The 21,679-nt window shown below is 36.6% G+C and overlaps 2 protein-coding genes across 3 annotated transcripts; one reads left to right on the plus strand and one right to left on the minus strand.

Moving 5' to 3' along the window:
• The first annotated feature begins 34 nt into the window (after positions 1 to 34).
• Positions 35 to 9,012, plus strand: LOC145500374 (N(6)-adenosine-methyltransferase non-catalytic subunit METTL14-like). Its single transcript, XM_081479888.1, has 12 exons — positions 35 to 154; positions 536 to 712; positions 1,461 to 1,532; positions 1,895 to 1,963; positions 3,948 to 4,035; positions 4,185 to 4,240; positions 4,360 to 4,394; positions 4,861 to 5,005; positions 5,169 to 5,261; positions 5,687 to 5,902; positions 7,294 to 7,405; positions 7,586 to 9,012. Exons 1-12 carry the CDS (start codon positions 35 to 37, stop codon positions 7,885 to 7,887), a joined length of 1,485 nt encoding a protein of 494 aa, XP_081336014.1. The 3' UTR covers positions 7,888 to 9,012.
• Positions 9,013 to 9,087: 75 nt separating this feature from the next.
• Positions 9,088 to 21,596, minus strand: LOC145500379 (epsilon-sarcoglycan-like). Of its 2 annotated transcripts, none has more exons than XM_081479893.1 (12): positions 21,386 to 21,596; positions 21,201 to 21,260; positions 20,447 to 20,560; positions 19,771 to 19,913; positions 18,963 to 19,035; positions 18,034 to 18,226; positions 17,545 to 17,680; positions 16,165 to 16,382; positions 14,164 to 14,190; positions 13,561 to 13,698; positions 12,280 to 12,419; positions 9,088 to 10,793 (listed from the first exon to the last, which is right to left on the minus strand). In XM_081479893.1, exons 2-12 carry the CDS (start codon positions 21,226 to 21,228, stop codon positions 10,738 to 10,740), a joined length of 1,266 nt encoding a protein of 421 aa, XP_081336019.1. In that variant the 5' UTR covers positions 21,229 to 21,260; positions 21,386 to 21,596; the 3' UTR covers positions 9,088 to 10,737. The 2 variants fall into 2 exon arrangements, with proteins under 2 accessions (XP_081336019.1, XP_081336020.1); XM_081479894.1 differs by having other exon boundaries at positions 9,089 to 10,793; positions 12,257 to 12,419.
• Positions 21,597 to 21,679: the final 83 nt, after the last annotated feature.

Consider the following 21,679-nt stretch of genomic DNA (forward strand, 5'->3'; position numbering starts at 1 on the left):
AGTTCCCGCCAGAAAGGCCTGGTGACATAGCTTCATGGTTACAAAGCTCAAAAATGGCGGTCCTCTAAGCACGTTTAGCTGTGAAAACATGGGTGACAGATTAAAACAGATCAAAGAAAAGTCGAAACTTCGGCGTCAAATTCTTGCACAACAGGTAAAAATGCTTACAGTGACATTATGAGGCAGCAGATGAACATTCTCCAGTGTTTGAACGAAAATTATGCCGCGAACTCATCAACAATATATTATTTTGCAAGTATTTTAAGGATTATTTCATTGTGAGTTTATGTTCCCGGGGTCATGTTATGACTTATAAATTGTGCTGGCAACTTCTAGTCATGTATGATTATCTTTGTTGTCGTATATTTGCTAACAAGTTATGTAAGTTTTGAGTCATATACTAGTAAAAGTCATCTAAATGTACATACCACAAGAGAGTTGACACAGGTGTGTTCTTTGAGTAATTGGCTCACAAGCGGTAAATTAAGTATTGACATGAGTGCATAGAGAATTAAAGTTTTATTTCGTTATTCAGCTTGGTGCATCAGGAAGTGATGCTATTGGAGACCTTTTAACTAGTAAAGAAGAACAAGAAGTTAAAAGATTAAAATTAACAAAGGAGAAGCAGAATATAGACCAGCATGGAAGTAACACAAACATCAGTACAGCAACAGAGGTAGCATTACCTGGTATCCCTGCAGGACCAACTAAGGTTGGTATTGGTATAGGTTACTAAACCACAGGAACACCAAGATTCATTGTTAGGGGTTAGGGGCCAAACAGTTAGGGGCTAATTGACTTGGGAGCTAAACATCCAGTTACCCAATAATTGATATTTTGCCGTTTATGGAATTCTTGTATTTCAATTTTAGCTAACTACAGTACATGTACTCAAAAATTTTAGTCATTAGCTATTCAAGTTATATTAGTAAAATAAATATAATTTGTGGTTCAATATTACCTTAATTAGTATATTTTGTATTTTGCTTTGTTTCAGATACATTACTTTTCATATAAATTATTCACCATACACCAAAACACGGGAAAATATCAAATTGCACCAATAATGATGTGCAGGGTGTAAAGAAAACCAATATTTGGGCTTGCCCTTTGGGAAAGCTTTAATATGATGTACTAACCTGAAAATCAATCTCACTAGTCTGGTCCCCAAAAAGTTCATCTCTTACAATACTTCAGTCTGTTACTTGCACTTCCTCCAAAATTTTCTCAAGAAATTTCAAATGTCCCTTGGGCAAGTGACGAACATAATCCACTAGCCCAAACAGAAAATGTATAAACCCCAGGCTACAATATATATGGCAGCACTTTCTTTCCACACTATATGTTTTTCTTTTCTTTTTGTTTTGAGGTTTTCTACTATTAATACTGATCATGCCATTAGCACATTATACTGTATATATTATGGAACTTTGTCCTTTAAAATTACAACTTGCTTCCAGGTGCTGACATCACGAGAGGAGAAAAAAGAAGGAAAAAGTTCTTCCCAAGGGGATGGTCAGAACCCAGACAAAGTAAGCTTGACTTGTATTGAAGCTCATGGACTTACGAGTGTTTGTTGTTGTTACCTGTTTAGACTTGGGTAAAAGCTTTTTCTTCTAGAAAAGTTTTTCCTTCAATCTCTTGAAAGCTTGTCAATGGTGATTTATGCTATATGGTACTTGTGCATGTTTTTGTCTAGACTTTCCATCTTGATCATTCAGTTCATTTTTTTCTTTCAAGATTTTGACAAGTGGTAATTGTAATAACAAAATAGGACAAAGACAAGACATACATGTATAAGTAAGAGAAATTAATTTAGGAAAGACCCGTAGTCCTTCATATAAGAATACAATTTGTAATTAAAGTATTGTATTATTTTGTTTTTCTTTGCAAGAGTAAAGAGGACTCTGAAGAGGACGATGTGGAAGAGGTTGTCTACAAAGATTCTAGCCATTTCTTGAAGGTAAAGTCTATTCTTAGGGTCAAAACAACTGCGTCTTTGACATCTTTGACATGGTAAAGAACACAACACTTATCTTGGCTAGGGTTTGAACCCGGACCACTCAATTCGTAACCAGTGCACTAACTATAAGGTCAATGCTCCTCCCCCTATTTGACATATTGATACAAATCCTGTCAGCTTTCAGACCTGCCACACCCAGCATGCAGCCAGCCATGTGATCTTATCGTCAAAGCATGTGGTTTTGTAGGTGCTTGTAAGCCACTAGCATACATGTACAAGGAGAACAGCTGAAAGGGGGACAACAGCTGTTAGTGATAAACAAGGTATTGCTGTCATGTGGCAGCATGAAATTCTAACTAACAACAGGAAAAACAACAACTTACAGGGACTGATACAATATGGGATCTGTCCTCGGTGACAAAGTTTGAAAACTGCTCAAAGGCATTTAATTTATTGACAATTGGTCAGGTGTAATGTCTTAAGAATCTTTTAATTAAATCTTATCATATTGAAAGGGATGTTTTATGTTGATAACTGCTGGGAAATAAAAAGTTAAGAGAGAGACGTTTGTGCAAGAGTGTTACCTGGTGACAACTTTGCCATCGTGATATTGACTTTTGAGTTGCTTGTTTGAACATATTAATTTTATACTTAACAAATAAAGGAGCCACGACTGTGCTCTGTTCTGTTGTAAAGCACGCAGGAAGCAGTAGACCACGAAAGAAGTGTAGGGGAAAACACGAGACGTAGTCGAGTGTTTTTCCCCACTTCTTGAGTGCTCTACTGCTTCCTAAGTGCTTTACAACAGAACAGAACACAGTCGAGGCTTCTTTATTTGTTTTATGATAAAGAATCCGATAATTTCTCCACGCATTTGGCTGAATTTTCAAACCAAACTTTAGTTTCCAAACGAGCAAAAGTGGCGTCAGCCGTGCACTGTTCTCTGATAAAGCACGCTAAAATAAGCCAATCACAATCCTTGTTAGAACTGTTCAAATAATTTGATTGGCTAACAAAGCGACAGCTGTCCATCACAAACTGGACTTCAGCTAAGCTTTCAGTTTCGAGTAGTTCTGAGCGGCTTTCGAGAGAAGAACAATGCCTTCAAAGTTTGCTTTTAAGTTAATTTTTAAATACGGATCTAAAGGCAGGTGAAGGTTTATAGTCCAGAGGAATCCGGCCGTATTGTGGCCCATGAAAACGTGCACTTTTCCAGTGGAAATTATGAAATGCTGAGCTCAAAGCTTGCGGATGAATATGCGAAATGTCATGTTGAATTTGAAAGGAGCTACAGTTATTTACGGCTTGTAGCCGCATGCTGCAAGATTGCCCGAACTAGCGTAAAAGATTAAATGACTCCCACTGGTTCTGCTCTGAGCACAGAAGAGAATATCAGAGCAAGCTTTGCACTGAGCACTCGTCGGTTCACTTCGCTGAGATGACCGGAGAACGAGCGTTACTACACTGCATGTAAGTGTTGTTTGAGCAATTGAGCATTTTTCCAAAAATGAAGTTTCTCATCATAAACAGAGACAGTTCAATTGTTGTTTTCTGTCATTGTTTTACTTCTTAAGTATAATTTCTGCCTTCGTAACAAATATAATGTCTTTTATTGAAGCACTGTTTAGGTTGAGAATTTGTTTATTTCGCTACGTGTTTTGTCGGCGGGAATCTAGCAAAACTTGTTATTTTAGTACAGTTTTAACACTACTGTTGCTAACAATGGTCTCTGTGAGCCCTATTTACTACAGACAAATAGCTTGTTTCCATTGCGTTTGTCTGAATCACAGGGGATGTTTAATTTGGGGCAAATTTGTCAAAATTCCGAAGCAAAAATTTCAAAGCCAACTTACTGTCATCAACCCGTGCTCTGTTCTCTGATAAAGCACGCTCTTTCAGCCAATCAGAGCGTGCGTTATATGGAAACTTTATTATCAAATGACATAATTTAAATAATAAGTTATAAATTATGTTTTTTTTCCAGGGAACACAAAGTGCCAACCCCCATAATGATTACTGTCAGCATTTTGTTGACACAGGACAAAGACCTCACAACTTTATCAGAGATGTTGGTGAGTCATGCTGTAAAACTAAATTAGCCATAATAATTACTAATAAGCTTAATAAGGATTCTTCTACTGACTTATTATTACCAAGTGGCAAGTGTCAACAAAAGCTGCACATTTTAGAAGGTAATTGTTTCATCCATTCGTTATGATAGGTCTCGCAGATAGATTTGAAGAGTATCCTAAATTGAGAGAACTCATCAGGCTCAAGGTAAGGCTGTGCAATACTACTTGCTTATTGACTGATTGGGAGGGCTGGATATCCAGATTGAATTTTATGGCCCTTTTAGTGCCATAAACAGAGTATTCACTCTACATTTCTTCTTTTAGGATGAGATCATTGCAGAGAGAGCTACTCATCCAATGTAAGTACTACCTAGACAGTAACACAATTTGTGTTCAAAAAATATAATTATAATTTACTGGTAACGTAGGATTACGCTGTTTTTACTTTGAATAACGTCATTAAGATTTACGTTTGTCGCAATGTTATTTTTGTGATGAGTTGAATTTTTGTGAATATGATACAGAATTGATGCATTCCCCAATTAGAACCATGTGATTGCCAAGCTCTGGCAATCTTATTATTCCTGCGATTAATTGTAAATTTGAGTCTTCTGAGAATGTGTTGTTCGGTAGTATCAACAGGATACTTCCCATATGATCATCTTCTTTATTTCTTCCCATTACATTTTTTCTGTTTCCTTAAAAATGTAAACTGAAGATACTGCTAAGTATCGTAAGGAGATCTTTTAAGGACAAATAAAACCTTGCCATCAGTTCTCAGCTCCTTGACAGATTTTAATCATTCCAATTCTTTGTTGTTTTCAGGTATCTTCAATGTGACCTTGACATGTTTGATCTGGATGAGTTGGAATGTAAGTTTGACGTGGTGTATATTGACCCACCCCTTGAGGAATATCAGCGTCGTGCATCAGGCACCATCTTCAGCTGGAAACCATGGACTTGGGATGAGGTCAGTTCCAGTAAATTTTCCTTCAATGTACATTATGTACTTTTCAAGGGAAAATATGTGAATGTTGTAGGCAAAATGAAAGTTGAATGCAAAATGAAAGTTGTATGTCCTACAACCATGTTGTGGTTAAATATTATAAAAAAAATTACTTATTACTCTACAGATTCTAAAACTGGAGGTAGAAAAAGTTGCAGCCCAACGTTCATTCCTGTTTCTTTGGTGTGGCTCACACGAAGGGCTTAATGAAGGGAGAAAGGTATAATTTACATAGACTGAATTTCAACCATCTCCTCAAGTCAGTCACTCACTTCTGTGGGAGGGTGCTACTCAATGAGAAATTCACTGGCTATTGGTAGTGAAAATGCAAAATTAGTAATGAAAAAGTCATTAGTGTACTTTAAGATGAGAATTTTTTGTGAACAATGATTAACAGTCATGTATAAATAAAATTTAATTTTCTCAATTTAATTACACAGATGATCAAAAAAGGAAACAATAAATGATATCTACAAAATTTAGTTTTTACAGAACACTAAATGTTCAGGACTTAGTAAATAAGTAAGGAATTACCTCTCATCCCTGGAGTTGTTTCAAAATCTTCTGTGCCGAAGGGAACTTGCATAGTGATATGTTTACTTCTTAACTGCACTTCATGCCGTTAACTTCTTTTCCTGTGAATAGTGTTTAAAGAAGTGGGGCTTTCGTCGTTGTGAGGACATTTGCTGGATCAAAACAAATAAAACCAATCCTGGAAACACAAAATATCTTGAACCAGATGCCATATTTCAACACACTAAAGAACACTGTCTGATGGGAATCAAAGGCACTGTAAGGAGAAGCACTGATGGAGACTTTATTCATGCAAATGTTGATATTGACCTCATTATCACTGAAGAGGTAAATTATTGTTATCTATGTTTTATTAGTAGTTATTTATTTGTTTAATTTTTTGTGTTATTATTATTGATACCAGCCATGTGTAAGCCTTATAGAGGTACAGATAAAGAAAGCCTGAAAAAAATTAGCTTTTTGGCGTGATTAAATGCTGTGACTTTGAAGATGCCAGCATAATCATTTACTGCAAAACGAGCATTACTGCGCCTTTCAATAACATGCGGACTCTAAAATTCAAGGCTCAACTGACAAATGCGTTTTACGCTACCATTAATCAAATGTTTGGTGGCTCCTCCCAACTACTGACTTCTGCTGAGTGTGTGGTAATCAAATCATTGAGCACAGTTCAGAAAACGAAACAGTGCTCGGCAGTAGTCGGGAGCTGGGTGGAACTGCCAAACATTTTGATTGATGGTAGTGAAAAACGCATTTGTTGGTTGAGATTTGAATTTTAGAGTCTGCGTGTTATTGAAAGGTGCAGTAAGTTAATAATGGGCCAGTTCAGATATATTGAAATTATAACTTGGCTCCGAAGATTAGGGGAATAAAGTAAAGAAATTAATTCATCTCTCAACCTCAAATCAATTTCTTTTGTGTATTCTCCTAAACCTCGGAGCTAAGTTAGGATTTTAATACAGTCGAACCCCTATTAACTGTATATCAAAATTGGCCTAATGTCAAGTAGAGGAATACAGTAAACACCTGCATATTAGAACAAATGGATTTAGAACATCAAGCTGAAATTTGGCCCATAAAGCACCATTTATATAAGAACCAGTTCAGCGTGATAAATACAACATGTTCTTGTGTAATAAGGGAGAGGGTGTTGAAATAAGAAAGCAATACATATAGCTATGGTTGCTGCTAGACAATGGTGGCCCAGTTGAGTTAGCATGACTGTAAGAAATATATAAAAAATGTTCATTTCTACTTTTTAATGTTAACTTGTTTACTACCTGACAGAATTTTATTTTATTCATTGATTTACTGATTTGTTTACTTACTTATTTATTTATAATAAAATGTACTAACTAAACCTCTAATAACATGTTATGTCTAGTATTTCTGAAACAAAGTTTAAGAACATATTAAGAACATCTTCAGGCTGATTTCTCACTAAGCAGCCAATAAATTAGAACTAGATCAGCCTGAACCCCAAGATTATGTGTTCTTATATGCGGGTGTTTACCATACATGTAAACAATCAGTATTGTTGTCAAATGGATCTGACATGGTCTTATTTGGTGGTTTATTCGTCTCTCAGAAATGACCACACAAGGTCTCCGAGATATAAACAATCTGAATGGGCTGTCGCAGAGGTTTGGATCTTGACAACTAGTACTCCACATTATAAGTAGTGAGTCTGTGATGTACTTTTTTCCCCCAATTTGCAGCCAGCACTAGGAAGCACAGAGAAGCCAACTGAAATATTTCATATTATGGAGCACTTCTGTCTAGGACGACGTCGCCTTCACTTGTTTGGCAGTGATGATACCCTGAGACCAGGTAACAATTTAAATTTGAATTTGAAATTTTATTTCAGGACAGCAATTTAATAATCTTCTCTAGCACAATTATGCGGCCAAAATCCAACAGCATTGGCCTCATGTTGGTTTCTCAAAGATATTTCTCCATGCAGCCATTTTACAGATTTTAAATTGTTGATTGTTTTCTGGTTTCTTCAAGGTTGGCTTTCAGTAGGACCAAGTCTGTCAAGTTCAAACTTCTCTGCCGATCTATACAATTCCTACTTTTCCAATGGACCTGAAGACCTTATCGTTGGCAGCACACAAGAAATTGAGACTCTTAGACCAAAATCTCCCACAGGAAAACACAAAGGAGATGGTGGAGGACGTGGGGGTGCAAATGCAGCCAGTCGTGGGGGCCCAGGTCCTAGAGCAAGGGGAGGAGTTCGTGGGGGGATGATGAGAGGGGCAGGGTTTCAAGGGAGGGGAGGAAGGGGTTTTGTAAGCTTCTCTGTGAGATAGTCAGGATCAAAAATTACCAAAACAATGATTTTGATAAGAAAAACCATGATTGTGTTTTGCTATCATCAAGTTAGTTAGAATGTGGTCATTATCATACAACAACACAAAGTTTGTACTTTTTGCCTTCGCGTCGTTTACTCTTACAGAGTGCTTGCCTTTAAATTTTAGTTTTCTTTGAGAAGATGGAACAATATATATATACTTCTTGAACTTGAACAGAATAAATTTACAGAGCGCTTGACTCTGAGAGTAGCAGTGTAGATAATAAACAACGGTAGCAAGACTTCAATTCATCGTTTTATTGTGACAACGCTGTTTCGTATGGTCAAAGGATGACCACACTCATCAGGCAATATCAACGAATGGCCGTTAAATTTCACAAACTGGCAATTAAAAGCTAACTTTAGGTTGCTATGAGATATAAAAACAGTTGCTATGATATGGAAAATCAGATGCTATATAACATTGAAAAACTGGCAATAAAAAAAAATAAAAAAAAATAAAATAATAATGATAATAATAAAAAGTAAAATAAGAATAAAAAAATGAAACAGTTGCTATGGGATTTAAAATCTGAAATCTCGTGTTGCTAAAAGATTGCATTACTTGCTCACAAAGATATATATACATATATATATATATATATATTTAGCTTTTTTCTCAAGTAAACAGAAGTACAGGTGTTTTTGTTAGAACCTTGACTAATTTCCTTTCTTTGAAGCATTACTCAAGTCTTGGACATTTATGACTGCACTACTCAAATATTACAATATTTAATGGTATCGTCATTAGTGATTTTCTGAGAACCGGTAGAAAATGTTTGAAAAAGGTAATTTAAAAGCCTCAAAGGGTATGTCTAGATCTTCTTTTCCGAATAGTGAAAAAATACTGAGTGTTTGATTTTACTTCTAGAGTAACTGGCTTTTCCTTGAAAAAATTAATGGTTAGCACACCTTGTCTTGAAGAATAATATTGAATAAGAGTTGGTCAGTAGCACATCCTATCATGGTTCGTTGCTGATGTAAAGTGTGATGCTTTAGAAGTGTTTTTACTGTTTTCTAATTGGACTATTTGGATAAATGAATTGTGATACTTGTACAACAATATTCTGAAACTTGTTTTAAAAACTGATTTGTAATTTTATCCAATAGAAATCATATCAGATCTTAATTAACAAAGATTTTTATAATGTTATTATTAATTTTGTCTACCTCCTCAGTTTTTGTTTCAATTGAGATTACAATATCCAATACAGGACCATTTTGGAATAAGGTGTATTGTGCAGTTCTCTGTAGTGTTATCTAATCAGCCCTTCTCATTGCTCTCATCTTCACTTCACCTCTAATGGACTTCCTACATTGCTGAGTATTTTGTACACACTCTCTTGTAGTAAGAATAACATTTTTAACTGATTTGATTGGGTAACTTCACTGTGCTGCATTTTCAAAAGATACACTTCACAGTAAATTAAAATAAAACTGATATGCTTAGACTGAAACTGATTGTATCCCTGTGTTTTTTTATTGTTCCATAATACAATTAACATTATATTTTCAATCCAGTGTCACTGTGCAGAAACAAATTGATTTTAGAAAGGTTTGGGAAGCTGGAAGATATAATTTATCTTGAAGAAGATGATTAGAGACTCGTACAGGTAGAAAATAGCCTTTTTTATTGCGTCTTGTGGCTGGTATATAACAATTGTTATATACTTTACTAAAGACATTAATGGAATTAACTTTCCACAGATTTGCTTTGCTGTAAAATTGAAACATTTGCATAAACTTAAGATGTAATATTAGTCACAGCTCTTAACTCACATTGTTGTTGTCAATGATTAACAACATAATTTATGTATCGCAAGTAACAACTGGTATAAAGATGTGATATCGCTTACTGTGAATCTGCTTGACTATAGCAAAGAAGTATTCAAGCCTTCAATTCAAATTAATAAATTATGCTATGTCATAGACAATACAGCCAATCAGAAAACAGGAAAGCCGTTGAATGCTTGATGGTATTACACCCTTCCCATCATTCCTTGCACTTATTGTGCCACTGTATTCTTTGTGGCATGGTATAAAATAGATATGCAATACTTTTGAGTGGTCTACCATGGATTATTATATGGCTAGCTCCATGAGCAGGCAAGATGAATCAAATCCTGCACTGTGATTGGCTACCCGAGCTATCTTGCCCACTTAGGACTACCCACCGTGTCCCGCAAGAAAAATTTCTGCAAAAGCCATATAATAAATCCTTTATTGACCAAGCTTGTTCAGACAAGATGGCTGCATATTGACCTCATTCTTTTTTTGCGAGTTTATGGACCTCGACTCCATCTTGAGTTTATAAACACACAAAAAAAGAACTTGGCCAACATCCAGCCATCTTGACTGAACGAGCCTGGTCAATAAGCCATACATATCCCATTTGTGTTTGCTTGGTATATACACTTGCCTAAGGTCATGTGCATACCAATACAAGTGACTTGTGGGTTATTCCATGGTATACCACTTGAAAGAGTGAGCAACTACCAGTAATGTACTTCTCCAAAAAGCCACTTCATCCAGCAATGACTGTAAAAAATTATGGCAACAAACTTGCCCAAAAAACTGCACTTAGAATCCACTAGCCCCCCTCCAAAATCCACTAACCCTGGCTACCAGGAAGGACTTTCTTTCCATGCTGCTAGTAACAGAATAAATCTACCCCTGGACTGTGTTGGAGAAAGGCTTCTGAGCTTCTGAGGTGCCAAGTTAAAATTACTACCTTCTAGCTACAGAACCAATACTCTTATGTGTACATCGAATATTAAACTTTAAAAAAATAATCCCATTCTTGACAAAATCAGTGCACACTGCCACTGCTCATGAATGGAGGTGGTCGGTCATGCCTTGGTGTCCCTGGAAGACAAGATTATAAATCCAGATTAACAGTCTGTGTCAAATAGCTACTTAAAACTATTTGTTTTGAAATCCTTCTTGTTTCTTACATGGGGATTTGCCAGACATAGAGACACGAGGTTGTGAGAAGATAGTGAGGAAAAAAAATCAGTTTTATAAATAATAATTATCCTAAGCGTCTGGTGAAAGAGTAATGTGGATGAATTATGATGAAAATATGGTACAGTAACATTAAGTCTTCAGTTCAGTCCTCGGCAAATGAATATATTCCTTGAAGTGTTAAATCATTAAAAATGTGTGTGAGCCATGTTACTGACATGTAAATGGCAGGAGTGGAAAACAGGTAGAACATAAAAATGCCAAGTAATTAAATGTGGCAAGTTAACTATTAGTCTGTACATGTAAATTCCTTCAAAAAAGTAATTTTCTGTTAATGTAAGTTCAACTTACAGTAATTTTAGAGTTGCAAACATTGACACTTGACTCCAGTTTTCATAGCACGACATAGCTGAATTATTTTGTAGTAATTTCGTTTTTCGATGTGCAGGATAATTCATGCATTCCAAATAATAAGTCAACTTTAAATTTATCTTGAGTTTTTCTTCCAAGAATAGAGAGTTTCTTTTTAAGCATGATGTCTACAGCAAATGGAAAAAAGGCAAATTACCTCTGATTTTGTGTTCTTTTCTTTTAATTCTTAATTAAATAACACACAAATAGAAAAACCTCTTCTACTATTCACTGCAAATACCGTGCAAATATTTTGAAACTACTGTACAAACAGCTGACAAGATAGCAAAAGTTCTATTTTTTGCCATTTCCTGTTGCAAACGTCATGCTCAAACTCTCTTAGCTGGTAAAATAATATTGTTCGCAGACTTGTTAATCGCAGAGTGCTTGGAGAGTGACAGGGCTAAATGGGAGATTTATTTCTATCTTTGGCTGCTCTGTTTACCAGTCCAAGTCAAGCGTGTAGCTCCAACAAGACATGCTATTTTCCATGTTCCACTAGGCAAAATGAACCATACGCCATGTGGAACAATGCTGCCCTCAATACTGTCAGCACAACATAAACATCCAGACATCAGAAATCTCAATGGGACGTAATTAGCATGTCTGCCTTGTACTTCACCAGCAATTAACAGCAATAATTAATTTATTCGACTAATAACCTCTGAACATAATTTACAGTTCAAATGGTGGTGTGTTAGTGTTCAGAAATGAATGAAATGTTAGAAAGGGTTATATTTTGAGAATGAATTAAACAGCTTATCAATTATAATAAAGATGCCAGTAGGGAGGTACTGTTCAATGCGAATGTCAAATGAGTTGTTGTTCATTTATTTCAAAAACACAAAACACTTTCTGCTCAGGTGTGAGCAGATCATGCCTCCAGGGAACTTGTCAAACCTGTTTTCCACTCTGCTCTTCTTGCAGTTATCAAATCAAAAAATCTTACTCACAAAGGCACCAAGTCTTCAGTCACCTTGAGCAGAGCCTGGGTAATACTGGTTGTTTCCGTGAGGTGATGACACATTCACACCAGGTTGAGGAGGCAGTCGGTATGGAGGGGGTGCTCCCAGGGGGGGGTCAGGTTCATATTCCTGCTGACTTGGGGAAGGATTCCTAATGAGTGAAGAATAATGTATTTATCAGAAGAAGGAGTTAAAAGAAAAATATGTGTTTAGTTCCAGTTGCAGGGAAGCACACCTTGTCAGGGCCACACATAGCCAGTAGTAACAGGCAAACCAGGGCACCTGCCTTGGTACAAGAAGTTACAGTTTTTTTTCTGTATTTCTTCATTACAGTATTTCAGGATCCTCTACGAGGCTATGTGTTAAAAAGATTAGCAGATATGAAAAAAAACATTGTGTTAATGCCTCGGTAAGAATTTCTGTGTGGCTAAGACCCAGTTTGTAAAAATTGGCCAATTGTCAAGTTTGCAAGTTTCGAGTGTTCAACTTTCTTGCAGCGAACAAGTGAGATATAAAGTTCAACACAAGAAGAGATATTCTATACCTTCAAGCAACCTTGACTTGTATTATTTTGTTTATTGTAGAAACATACCGACAACGACGTTTTCGATGATTTTACGAAGACTTCTGACCACCTTCCGAAGATTTCCACATGCCACATGAACATTTCCAAACATTTGTTGAAAATTTCCAAAGATTACTGAAAATTTCTGAAGGTAACCAAAGATTGCTGAAGACTTTCGAGGAAGATCCAAAGATATTTCAATCATACACCACCAAATTTAAGTATGGTTTAAGCATCAAACATGATACCTATTAGTAGTGAGGATATGGAAAATGTGCCACCTGAGTCCCAGATGTGGTTTCGTATGAATTTTACGGGTGGTATATTTTCCAGTAGAACACTTGTGTCTGTAATAAATAGAGGATATTACACGGTGGCGAGAAGATATGAATTTTATGTTCAAGTGGCAAGAACAATATCTCACGAGTGAGCAAAGCGAACGAGTGAGATATTGTTCTTGCCACGAGAACATAAAATTCATATCTTCGAGCCAGCATGTAATGTTCTTTTTATTATATGGAGAAACCAATTCAACAAAAGCAAAAGGCGGGAATCGTGCCGTCATTGAACGACACGACACTCACAAAGGTGACATACGGAAAATACGCCACTTGGGTCCCGGATGAAGTGGCGTATGGAATCTACGAGTGGTTTAGTTCCCAGTAAAACACTCTTCTCCATATAATAAAAGCTACAATGTCATCTGGCTTCACAAACTGGTACTTACTGCTTATAGGGTGTGGAAGTTTCTTTAGGCTCAGGACGATGGGCTGGGCCATCATGAGTAGTATCTCCATTCTGATGTGACAGCTGACGAAGTCGGAAAGTTGCCCGTAATATGGAGTCATGGTGTGACAGCTGCTGCCTGCAAGTGATACAGGGACTTTCATTTAATTTAAACCTTGGATTGTATATTTTTTGGTCCAAGTGCGTAATAACTATCAGGGCACATAAAGCAAAGTTGGGATAACATGAAAACAAGAGGTGACAAAAGTTCAGGTTAACTATGTGCACTCTGACAGTGACTATCGCACACAGACTCACACATGTCACATAAATTAAAGCTTTAGATCAATTCTCAATAAATTTACTATTATTGATGATTGACGCACCGCTACACCTATACAATGAAATACAGTTGAACCCCTATTAAGTGGCCACCTATTAAACGGCCAACACTAACAGGCGACCAGTAATCAAAGTCCTGATGGGGGCTTTTCTATTGTTGTTACCTCTATTAAATGGTCAACCCCTTTTAGACGGCCACTATCCATTTCCCTGAGGGTGGCCATTTAATAGGGGTTGAACTGTACTTCTACTTCTGACTAACCTTGCAGTCTCTGCATCCCTCTTTGGCCTAAAAATGCAAATTAAAGTTATTTAGTAAAATTATCATGTAAACACACCACACAAAGACATAATTGAATTAAATTGTGAACCACTAGCTTCCAATTTAAATTTTCAAATCTAAATGTTGTGCAAATGTTCACGCCACAAATTCCAAGTCTATGGTTGGCCATTCGTTTCAAAATTACAATAGAGTATACGCGGGTTTTTCTGCCGCGTATACTTGTTTACATATGTTACGTATGGGCTTTAAGCTCATATATACAACCATTTAGATTGCGTTTATACGCATTTTTAAAGGGCCACATATTTGCATAAATTCAAGCGTGGGGATATGTGAAATAAATGCCCAAATATACGCGTCCTACAAGGACCCATATATACGCATGCTAAAATGCGTGTATATGCGGGTCTCGTAAATGACGTTTTATATGCCAGCACGAAATGTGCCTTTTAAGAGAATGGCTGTTCGCGTATGATAGCAATGAAAATTACTTTAACTAGGAATCGTCAATATGGCAGCAGTGGTAAAATGCCTTGTCGGACTATCTGCTATTAAATTTTTGTTACGGCAGCTCTCCAGTGAATGAACTTCTAGAAACTGTTATGCGTGTTTTGAATGACTGTTCAAGATTTTATCCTAACGCTAATCGTCGTGAAGTTGTGGATTGCTCTGTACCTCGTTTAGTGGCCTGCATAGCTTGGCGGTTTTTAGACAATTTGAACGTGCTAAGAAAGCCGTGAAGCCGCGATAACGAGCGCCAAATGCGGCGTAGCCACAAGGAGCCTGGGGGGTTCCTGCTTGTTTTCGCGGCTTTGTTGCTTTTTGTGCTCGCGCTCAAATTGCTTAAAAAATATCTAAACCGCCAAGCTAAGCAGGCTAATCTTTTAGTTGACTCATTCGACAGAGGTACCAAGGCGAATACTGAGAGGATACGGCCGCTAGAATCGCTGGTGAGACAAATGCAATATTTACTACTTAGATGGGAAATGTTTGCATTAAGAGCAGTTTCATGCACCTCAGTGTACTCCCATTAGGGCTTTGCCAACTGTATCAGCTTCTAATGGAAGAGTGGGTCATCCAGCCTATGATATATCAATACCTCAAGGGGAGTTTTAGGAAACAGAATGTGAATTTAGTGTAAGTCCTATTGGGTCTTCACCAGATAATTCATCTGGTTGGGTGTTATCATCAAATGTGTCCTTGACAGCTAGTATTTCCAGTATTACATATATCTTGTAAAATCACTGCGTTCACCCATATTGGCTGTGCGTACAGCATGGTTATTCCATGCCTCAACAAGGAGGTTTAACTGGTTGTTAATTCTGGAAAGAAATACGTAATACAAACAGAACAGATCAATTATGCTGGTCGATTCCAGGATGCCATTATCTTCCACCTGGTAAACAGAGTGTAGTGGAACTGACTGACTTCAATAAAGACTTCTCTCCAGAGACGCTCAATTCACTGGTTGTGTACAGACAACCCAGCAATTTTGCTTCTCCTATTAAATCCCCTGCGCCATAGCATAGCTCTTCCTACCTCTAAATTTTCATCCCCTTCGTCTAAACACACCCTAGAGGGCAATCCATAACTTTGCACAGCAGCTAAGAAGAGAGCGAGCCCAGTCGCAGCAGAATTGTTTGTTGCACAACTCCAAGTCTAAAGCCCTGTCAAAACCACCGTGTATTACAAACCTCCAACTGATAAGGCAGTGTAGTCCATCGATGTGCCAGAGAGAATTAGGTCCCCTGACGCTGTCAACACGCCTTAAGATGGTATTGAACCACCTCAAATCAGACCCTATTAGGTCAGTTTGAAAAAAACTTTCCCTCACACGCTGACGCTGAACATAGATATTTCTACTTCACAAATAACCCAGCATGATACTGAAATTTGGTGAAATTTTTCCCTTACAAGATATATTCACACTGAGATGTGAATGATGGTATTTTGGCTGACATGTTTGCAAGCAAGACCTACCTTCCTTCACGAAAACAAAACATGATGATGGCCAGAATGATTGCAATGATAATAACGACGATAAGTGGCAGGATCAGTATAAGGAGGAAGTCATTTCCAAAGTCCCTGACAGAAGAATCATACACTGGTGCGATGTATGTTGATTCATCAAATCCCTCTCCAGTGAGCCCTTGTTTAGTTGCATTGCTGACAACAATGGGTTTTTTACTCTTATCCATCTATCAACAAAAATAAAGAAAATAAAAATCTGTGAACATTCCTGTGAAAATATAAGAGGAATTAGTTTTCACAAGTTTATAAACAATAATTATAAACTACTATTAATTTATGTCTGCATCCCTTTCATTGGTTATTAGTCAAGAGTTGAAATGAAATTAATCATTGAAATGACATGAAGTGTGCAATTAAAGAAAATATCAATACACTCCATGGAGAAACATTGGAAATTCTTTCGATAATGTGAAAAAGCTTAAAGATTTGGAAAGGAACAAAGAAGCTTATCAGTGCTCAACCTTAGCGGTGGTCCACTAGCCCACAGCTAGTAGAAAATGGGTTTGGGCTACTAAAATTTCATAACGACTAGCCACCGGGCTAGTCAAGGTACATGTAGAACAGGTTTGAGAAAGACAAATAAAGGGAAAAAAATCAGTTTTAGTTGATCGCGATGGAGAAAAATAAATTAAGAAACTTATCAGTTATCTTGTGTTTTGCGATCGATAACTCCATTTGTGGTGAGTAGGACTGGCAGGAGGACTGAACACTAATGGGACCCGGTAATTCATGGACATGCTGCCATGTGATGACCGCCATCTTTGATTTTGATCAGGGGCCTTGATCAGCAATGATGAAGAGGATAGACTCCTTTTTCATGAAATGCGATACTCCTAAGAAGAAACAGCGTGATGACAAGCAAGTCAAGGAAGATGAAGCAAGCAACTCACAACTGAAAGATCCTTCAAGTGCGAATGGACAAGCAACTCAAGCTCGTACCTCACTAAAGTAGCTTTCATCCCGAGTGGACAGCAACATTCCCCTAGGTCTATTACACAGATGGGAAAATGTTCTGTCACACTTGCCAGGAATGTCCAAAAAAGTCAAATGATTCTTCTAGTTTCGTCAGTGGATGCTCCAATTTTAAAATCAAATTCTTGAAGAGTCATGCAAGGTCCACAGGACATATCCAAGCTCAAGAGGCAACTCGTACAAAGGAAAGGCCTACGGCAGCTCCTCTGCCAAGTTCAACCCAGGCTTGGCTACCAGGTGATGTGGAGGCCTTACTACTTCAAAACTTAATGAAATCCCATGGAGGGAGGATAAAATTTAAAAAAAACCTTAAAGGAAAGATATGGCTATTTTCTGAAACAACACTGCAAACATTACCAAGGTAAATTCACACCAGTTAATATCATAGGGTGGTTCCAATTGTTGGTTTGATGAATCCCGTAAACCAGCACATCCCCTGTATTCTGACGCAAGGACTGTGTAGTAAGATTCTCCGCCAACAGCTACATAAACACTACCAAAAAAGACATTTGACAATTTGTTATTAATGGCAATATTTAATTATATAATTCTGGTCTTTAAGCATTTGAAATGCAGCAAGGTGAAAGTAAATTGCGAGCTAAATATTAAATTAAAATATCACCAACTTAATTAGCCATTTCCTAGTTGCTTTTTACCTCCAGTCTGTTTGAACACAAGTCCAGGTGCATAACTCTTTCATGTAGAAATGAGTTAGATTTGCAAGACAATGAACATGCAAGAAAAATTTATTTTCATATGAAAGGATCTGCACAAAGACATTGTGAAACAGAGGTAAGGGCAACTCTGAAATAGTTTATTTACATCCCCAAACAAAATGTGACTCACCCCTCCTTTAGTGGTGGGATTGGTACCCTCCCATCCCTGTCTAGTTTTGACTCCACTGAAGTAACCTTGACTCCACCTGTGGGCTGCCAAATTTTTTCCACCCTCCTGACAAAATTCACACTTTCATCTCTCTCCAGGAACTCGGTGATGCTGCTATTCTGTACAAGAAACTCTGCCTGGTATTGTGGAATGTCTGTAACGCACATCAATAATATTCATCTGATAAAGTTATTAATTAACATTATCTACAAAGCTGCAATTAGACATGTACGTTACATTTTACTTATCTTTATGCCACAATTTTTGTGACTGTGAAAACACTTAGTATTTAATAAGGTAAAAACACTTAACATTTAATAATATAAAATCAGAGACCTGTAATAAAATAGTTATTGTAAACATGTAGGATGCAAAATCTAAAACCAATTAGTACAACATCTTGCTATTAACCTTAAATTCAGATCACAATCATTTGATCATCTGCATTTCATAATAATTATTAATACCGGTACTTAAAATGATCAGACTCATTACTCTTTTGTTAAATGTACAGTATATCAGTATTTGGAAAGTTTGCAATTTAACTTTTCTTAAGTTCCTTAATTAAGTTTCAATTTATAATTTTTCGCCACATACAAAATTTTAATTTATTCATACTTTTTACCAAATTGTGTCCACACAAAAATACAGCATTAACAATAATATTTATAATGTAGTTCAAGCTTATTAAAACTAGTAAAACTACATGTACCATTTAAGAGCCAGGGCAAACTGGCAATCACCTCTCTTGCATTGGCCTGTGCTGTTCAGTAATCTTTTGCAAACAAATTTAATAGTGAGACTGCGTCATGGATAGTTTATACAGGATGACACTATTTCCAAAAGATGAATTTCAATTTCTGTGCACAATTGTACATGTTACAACAAACCTTTGGACTTGTCAATGTTGATGATCATCTCCTGTCTTTTTGTTGTGTAGTCCTTTTTATTCCATCCTGTGATCTAAGAGACAAAAGTTTAATTTAATTTCACAAAATAATAATATCGCCATAATTTTGTTGCGCATGATGTGTGAATGTAATAGTCACACTTTTTAAAACTGGTAAAAAATTTTAACCAGAGAATGTTTTTACTTCTTAAAATAAGATCAAATTCTTCTTGATATATAAAATCCATTTATTTAGTAAGTATCAATTTGTATAGGTAATCATATTGAGGATTTCCACTATGATTGATCTTTGAAAATTCTCTCAAAATTGCAAGAGCCTTTAGGCGAGTGCAATTTGAAAGAACTTCCAAATATCACAAGTACCGGTAGTGCAAATCCTTGATTGCTCGAGCTTTCATACGATTACTCATTTAGTATATTACGAACACGTGCGTGTTAATTCGCAGTGCAAATTAAGAATTAACGATAAATTGACCTGCACTCAGCCAATCATAATGAAGTAATTTTCTCAGTTATATAATAAGCTGTCCAATAATATATCAGTGGCTATTAATATTGTTATAGTTGTAAGCCCCCTATTTAACATTTTGTTTGAGTCACCTCTTAAACTTTCAATTGACATTGAAAATTTGTATTAATTACCTAATGGTCCACTTACAGCAGCTGTAATTTCAAAAATTATAATAAAATAATACAATTTACAGTGTGCAAATTTTATAAACATTTTCTAAAAACTTAATGTTCTTGACATTACTCATGAGAATAACTAACTACAACTCTTTTCTTACCTCCAACACAATCTGACTGGATACTTCACGCCTAGGAGTGCCATAAATAAAGGCTCTATCCGTTGGATCTTTTTGTTCAAAACGTAACCAGGGGGGAAGGTCTGGGGAACCTGATTTCGAAGCTATAAATCTAACTGGATCAGCTGAAAGACAAAAATGTAAGAATGTAGTAAAATTTGACAAAATAATAACATCTTCCATTCCTGAAAACCAACTGCCAGGGAAACATTGTGTGTTCCTTGTCTTAAGGCTCATAGAGCCACCCTTCAATCAAGTTTCAAAGTGGTTGATTGAGGTGTAATACTTTAATTTCTAGCATTTTTTTAAGACAACCTTGTCATGGGCTTCATCTGGTCGCAGTTTAATCAAATTTATGAAAATATCAGGAAAGTAAGGGTGGAGTTCACATGATATCTGTTTGGCTATACTTCACAGAAATGGTAAAATCCCATATTCAGGCTAAGAATATTCATCGTAACAAAAAACTCTGTACTGAGGGAGTGTCGCTGCATTTATTCAGAGGTTTTTTCTTCTAAAAAGTCTTGCAATGTATTTTTTTCTTTCAAAAGACAATAAACTCAGTTGTCTGGTATATTGCTTTGGTTAACAGCATATGCTACTAACAGTAAAATTAAAATACTTTCTTTAGAATGAAGTTACACTGCATTAAACTTACAAGGATCTGAGATGAAATCAGAGGCAAGGATTTCTTTCTGAAAAAATGTTCCAAGTGTGGCATCTGTTGTGATATTGACTGCTCTACACAGATGCAAGCACATGAAAAGGAAACCTGTAAAATAAGATATTAACACAATATCATTAATGGGGAATAAAGATCACTGTTAGTGTCTGAAGGATTAAAACTTTTGTACATGTAACATAAAGCCATGTTGGTTCGTTAATGGCTTTAGTTAAGTTTCACTTTGATTCCTATCTACTTCTTGATGCAGTCACAACTATAAAAAAATAAATTATGCTCAATACTGATACTCTGGCTTAGATTTCCTGTCATTTTAGAAATCTTCAGGAGATTTTAGACAAAGGAGGGAATTGGAAGTCTGCGTTAATTTAAATTTAATTAAATCAAAAGGAGATAAGATAGTGCTCTTTCCAACACAAGGCAGCAATATACAACTGCAGCTCGTCCGTCCGGCAAATTGCAGTTCTGCAGTAAAAAAAGATGTACAACAAAACGCCAGCTCTATTGTGAACAAAGACACAATTACAAAGAACGGGGTTGAGAGCTCAAATATTCTTACAACAACAGGCCTGTCCATTGATAATAATTCGAAAACTTAAAAATAGAGAAAAGATAAGAAGGGAGTTAATCTTGTGTTAGTCGCCGCAAAATTATAAAGTTCAACGAAAGAAAAATATATTCTCTTTTCATCAAAGATTTTTAATTAGTTCAGACTATACTGTAAGCCTACCAAGACAGCTGGCTTGTTTGAGATTCATCGTTTTCCAACCCGAACAGCGTCTTCGAGAATCTAGAAAGAATAAATAACGCCCTTCCTGTTAAAACAGTTAACTTAAGCTTTTAATAAACGCAACAGAGCAAATCCAACCTAATTACTTCTTGCATTTGTGAGCTATAACTGTGAGCATAACTTACCTTCTCTTCTATCTGTGAAGCTTCTGTCGGCTCCAGAACGTTTCGATGACCACGAGAGTCACCTAGAGTGCCAAATATAAACAAAGCGTTCCGTACTTCAAGCTTTTAAGGGTGAAAAATATCATACAGATGAATAACCTGCATATTTCAATCTCATTTCGAGCTGTTTTGGAATTTGTGGCAACTAGACTGTTGACGCCTTATGGAAATATCCGCTGACCAGATCAACAAATTCCCAGACGTCTTTGCGCCCGCCGTCGGCAATATCCCGGATGCTTGCTCCCTCTCTTCCCT

The sequence above is a fragment of the Orbicella franksi genome, chromosome 10, assembly GCF_964199315.1.
Source record: "Orbicella franksi chromosome 10, jaOrbFran1.1, whole genome shotgun sequence".
NCBI classification, from domain to species: Eukaryota; Metazoa; Cnidaria; class Anthozoa; order Scleractinia; family Merulinidae; genus Orbicella; species Orbicella franksi.

Coding starts and splice junctions, on each gene's coding strand:
- LOC145500374 (XM_081479888.1), top strand. CDS start 35: ATGGTTACAAAGCTCAAAAATGGCGGTCCTCTAAGCACGTTTAGCTGT. Junction 155..535: donor GTCAAATTCTTGCACAACAG/GTAAAAATGCTT, acceptor TTCGTTATTCAG/CTTGGTGCATCAGGAAGTGA. Junction 5,262..5,686: donor GGCTTAATGAAGGGAGAAAG/GTATAATTTACA, acceptor TCCTGTGAATAG/TGTTTAAAGAAGTGGGGCTT.
- LOC145500379 (XM_081479893.1), bottom strand. CDS start 21,228: ATGAATCTCAAACAAGCCAGCTGTCTTG. Junction 13,699..14,163: donor AGGGATGCAGAGACTGCAAG/GTTAGTCAGAAG, acceptor TATCACTTGCAG/GCAGCAGCTGTCACACCATG. Junction 12,420..13,560: donor ACTTCCACACCCTATAAGCA/GTAAGTACCAGT, acceptor TTCACTCATTAG/GAATCCTTCCCCAAGTCAGC.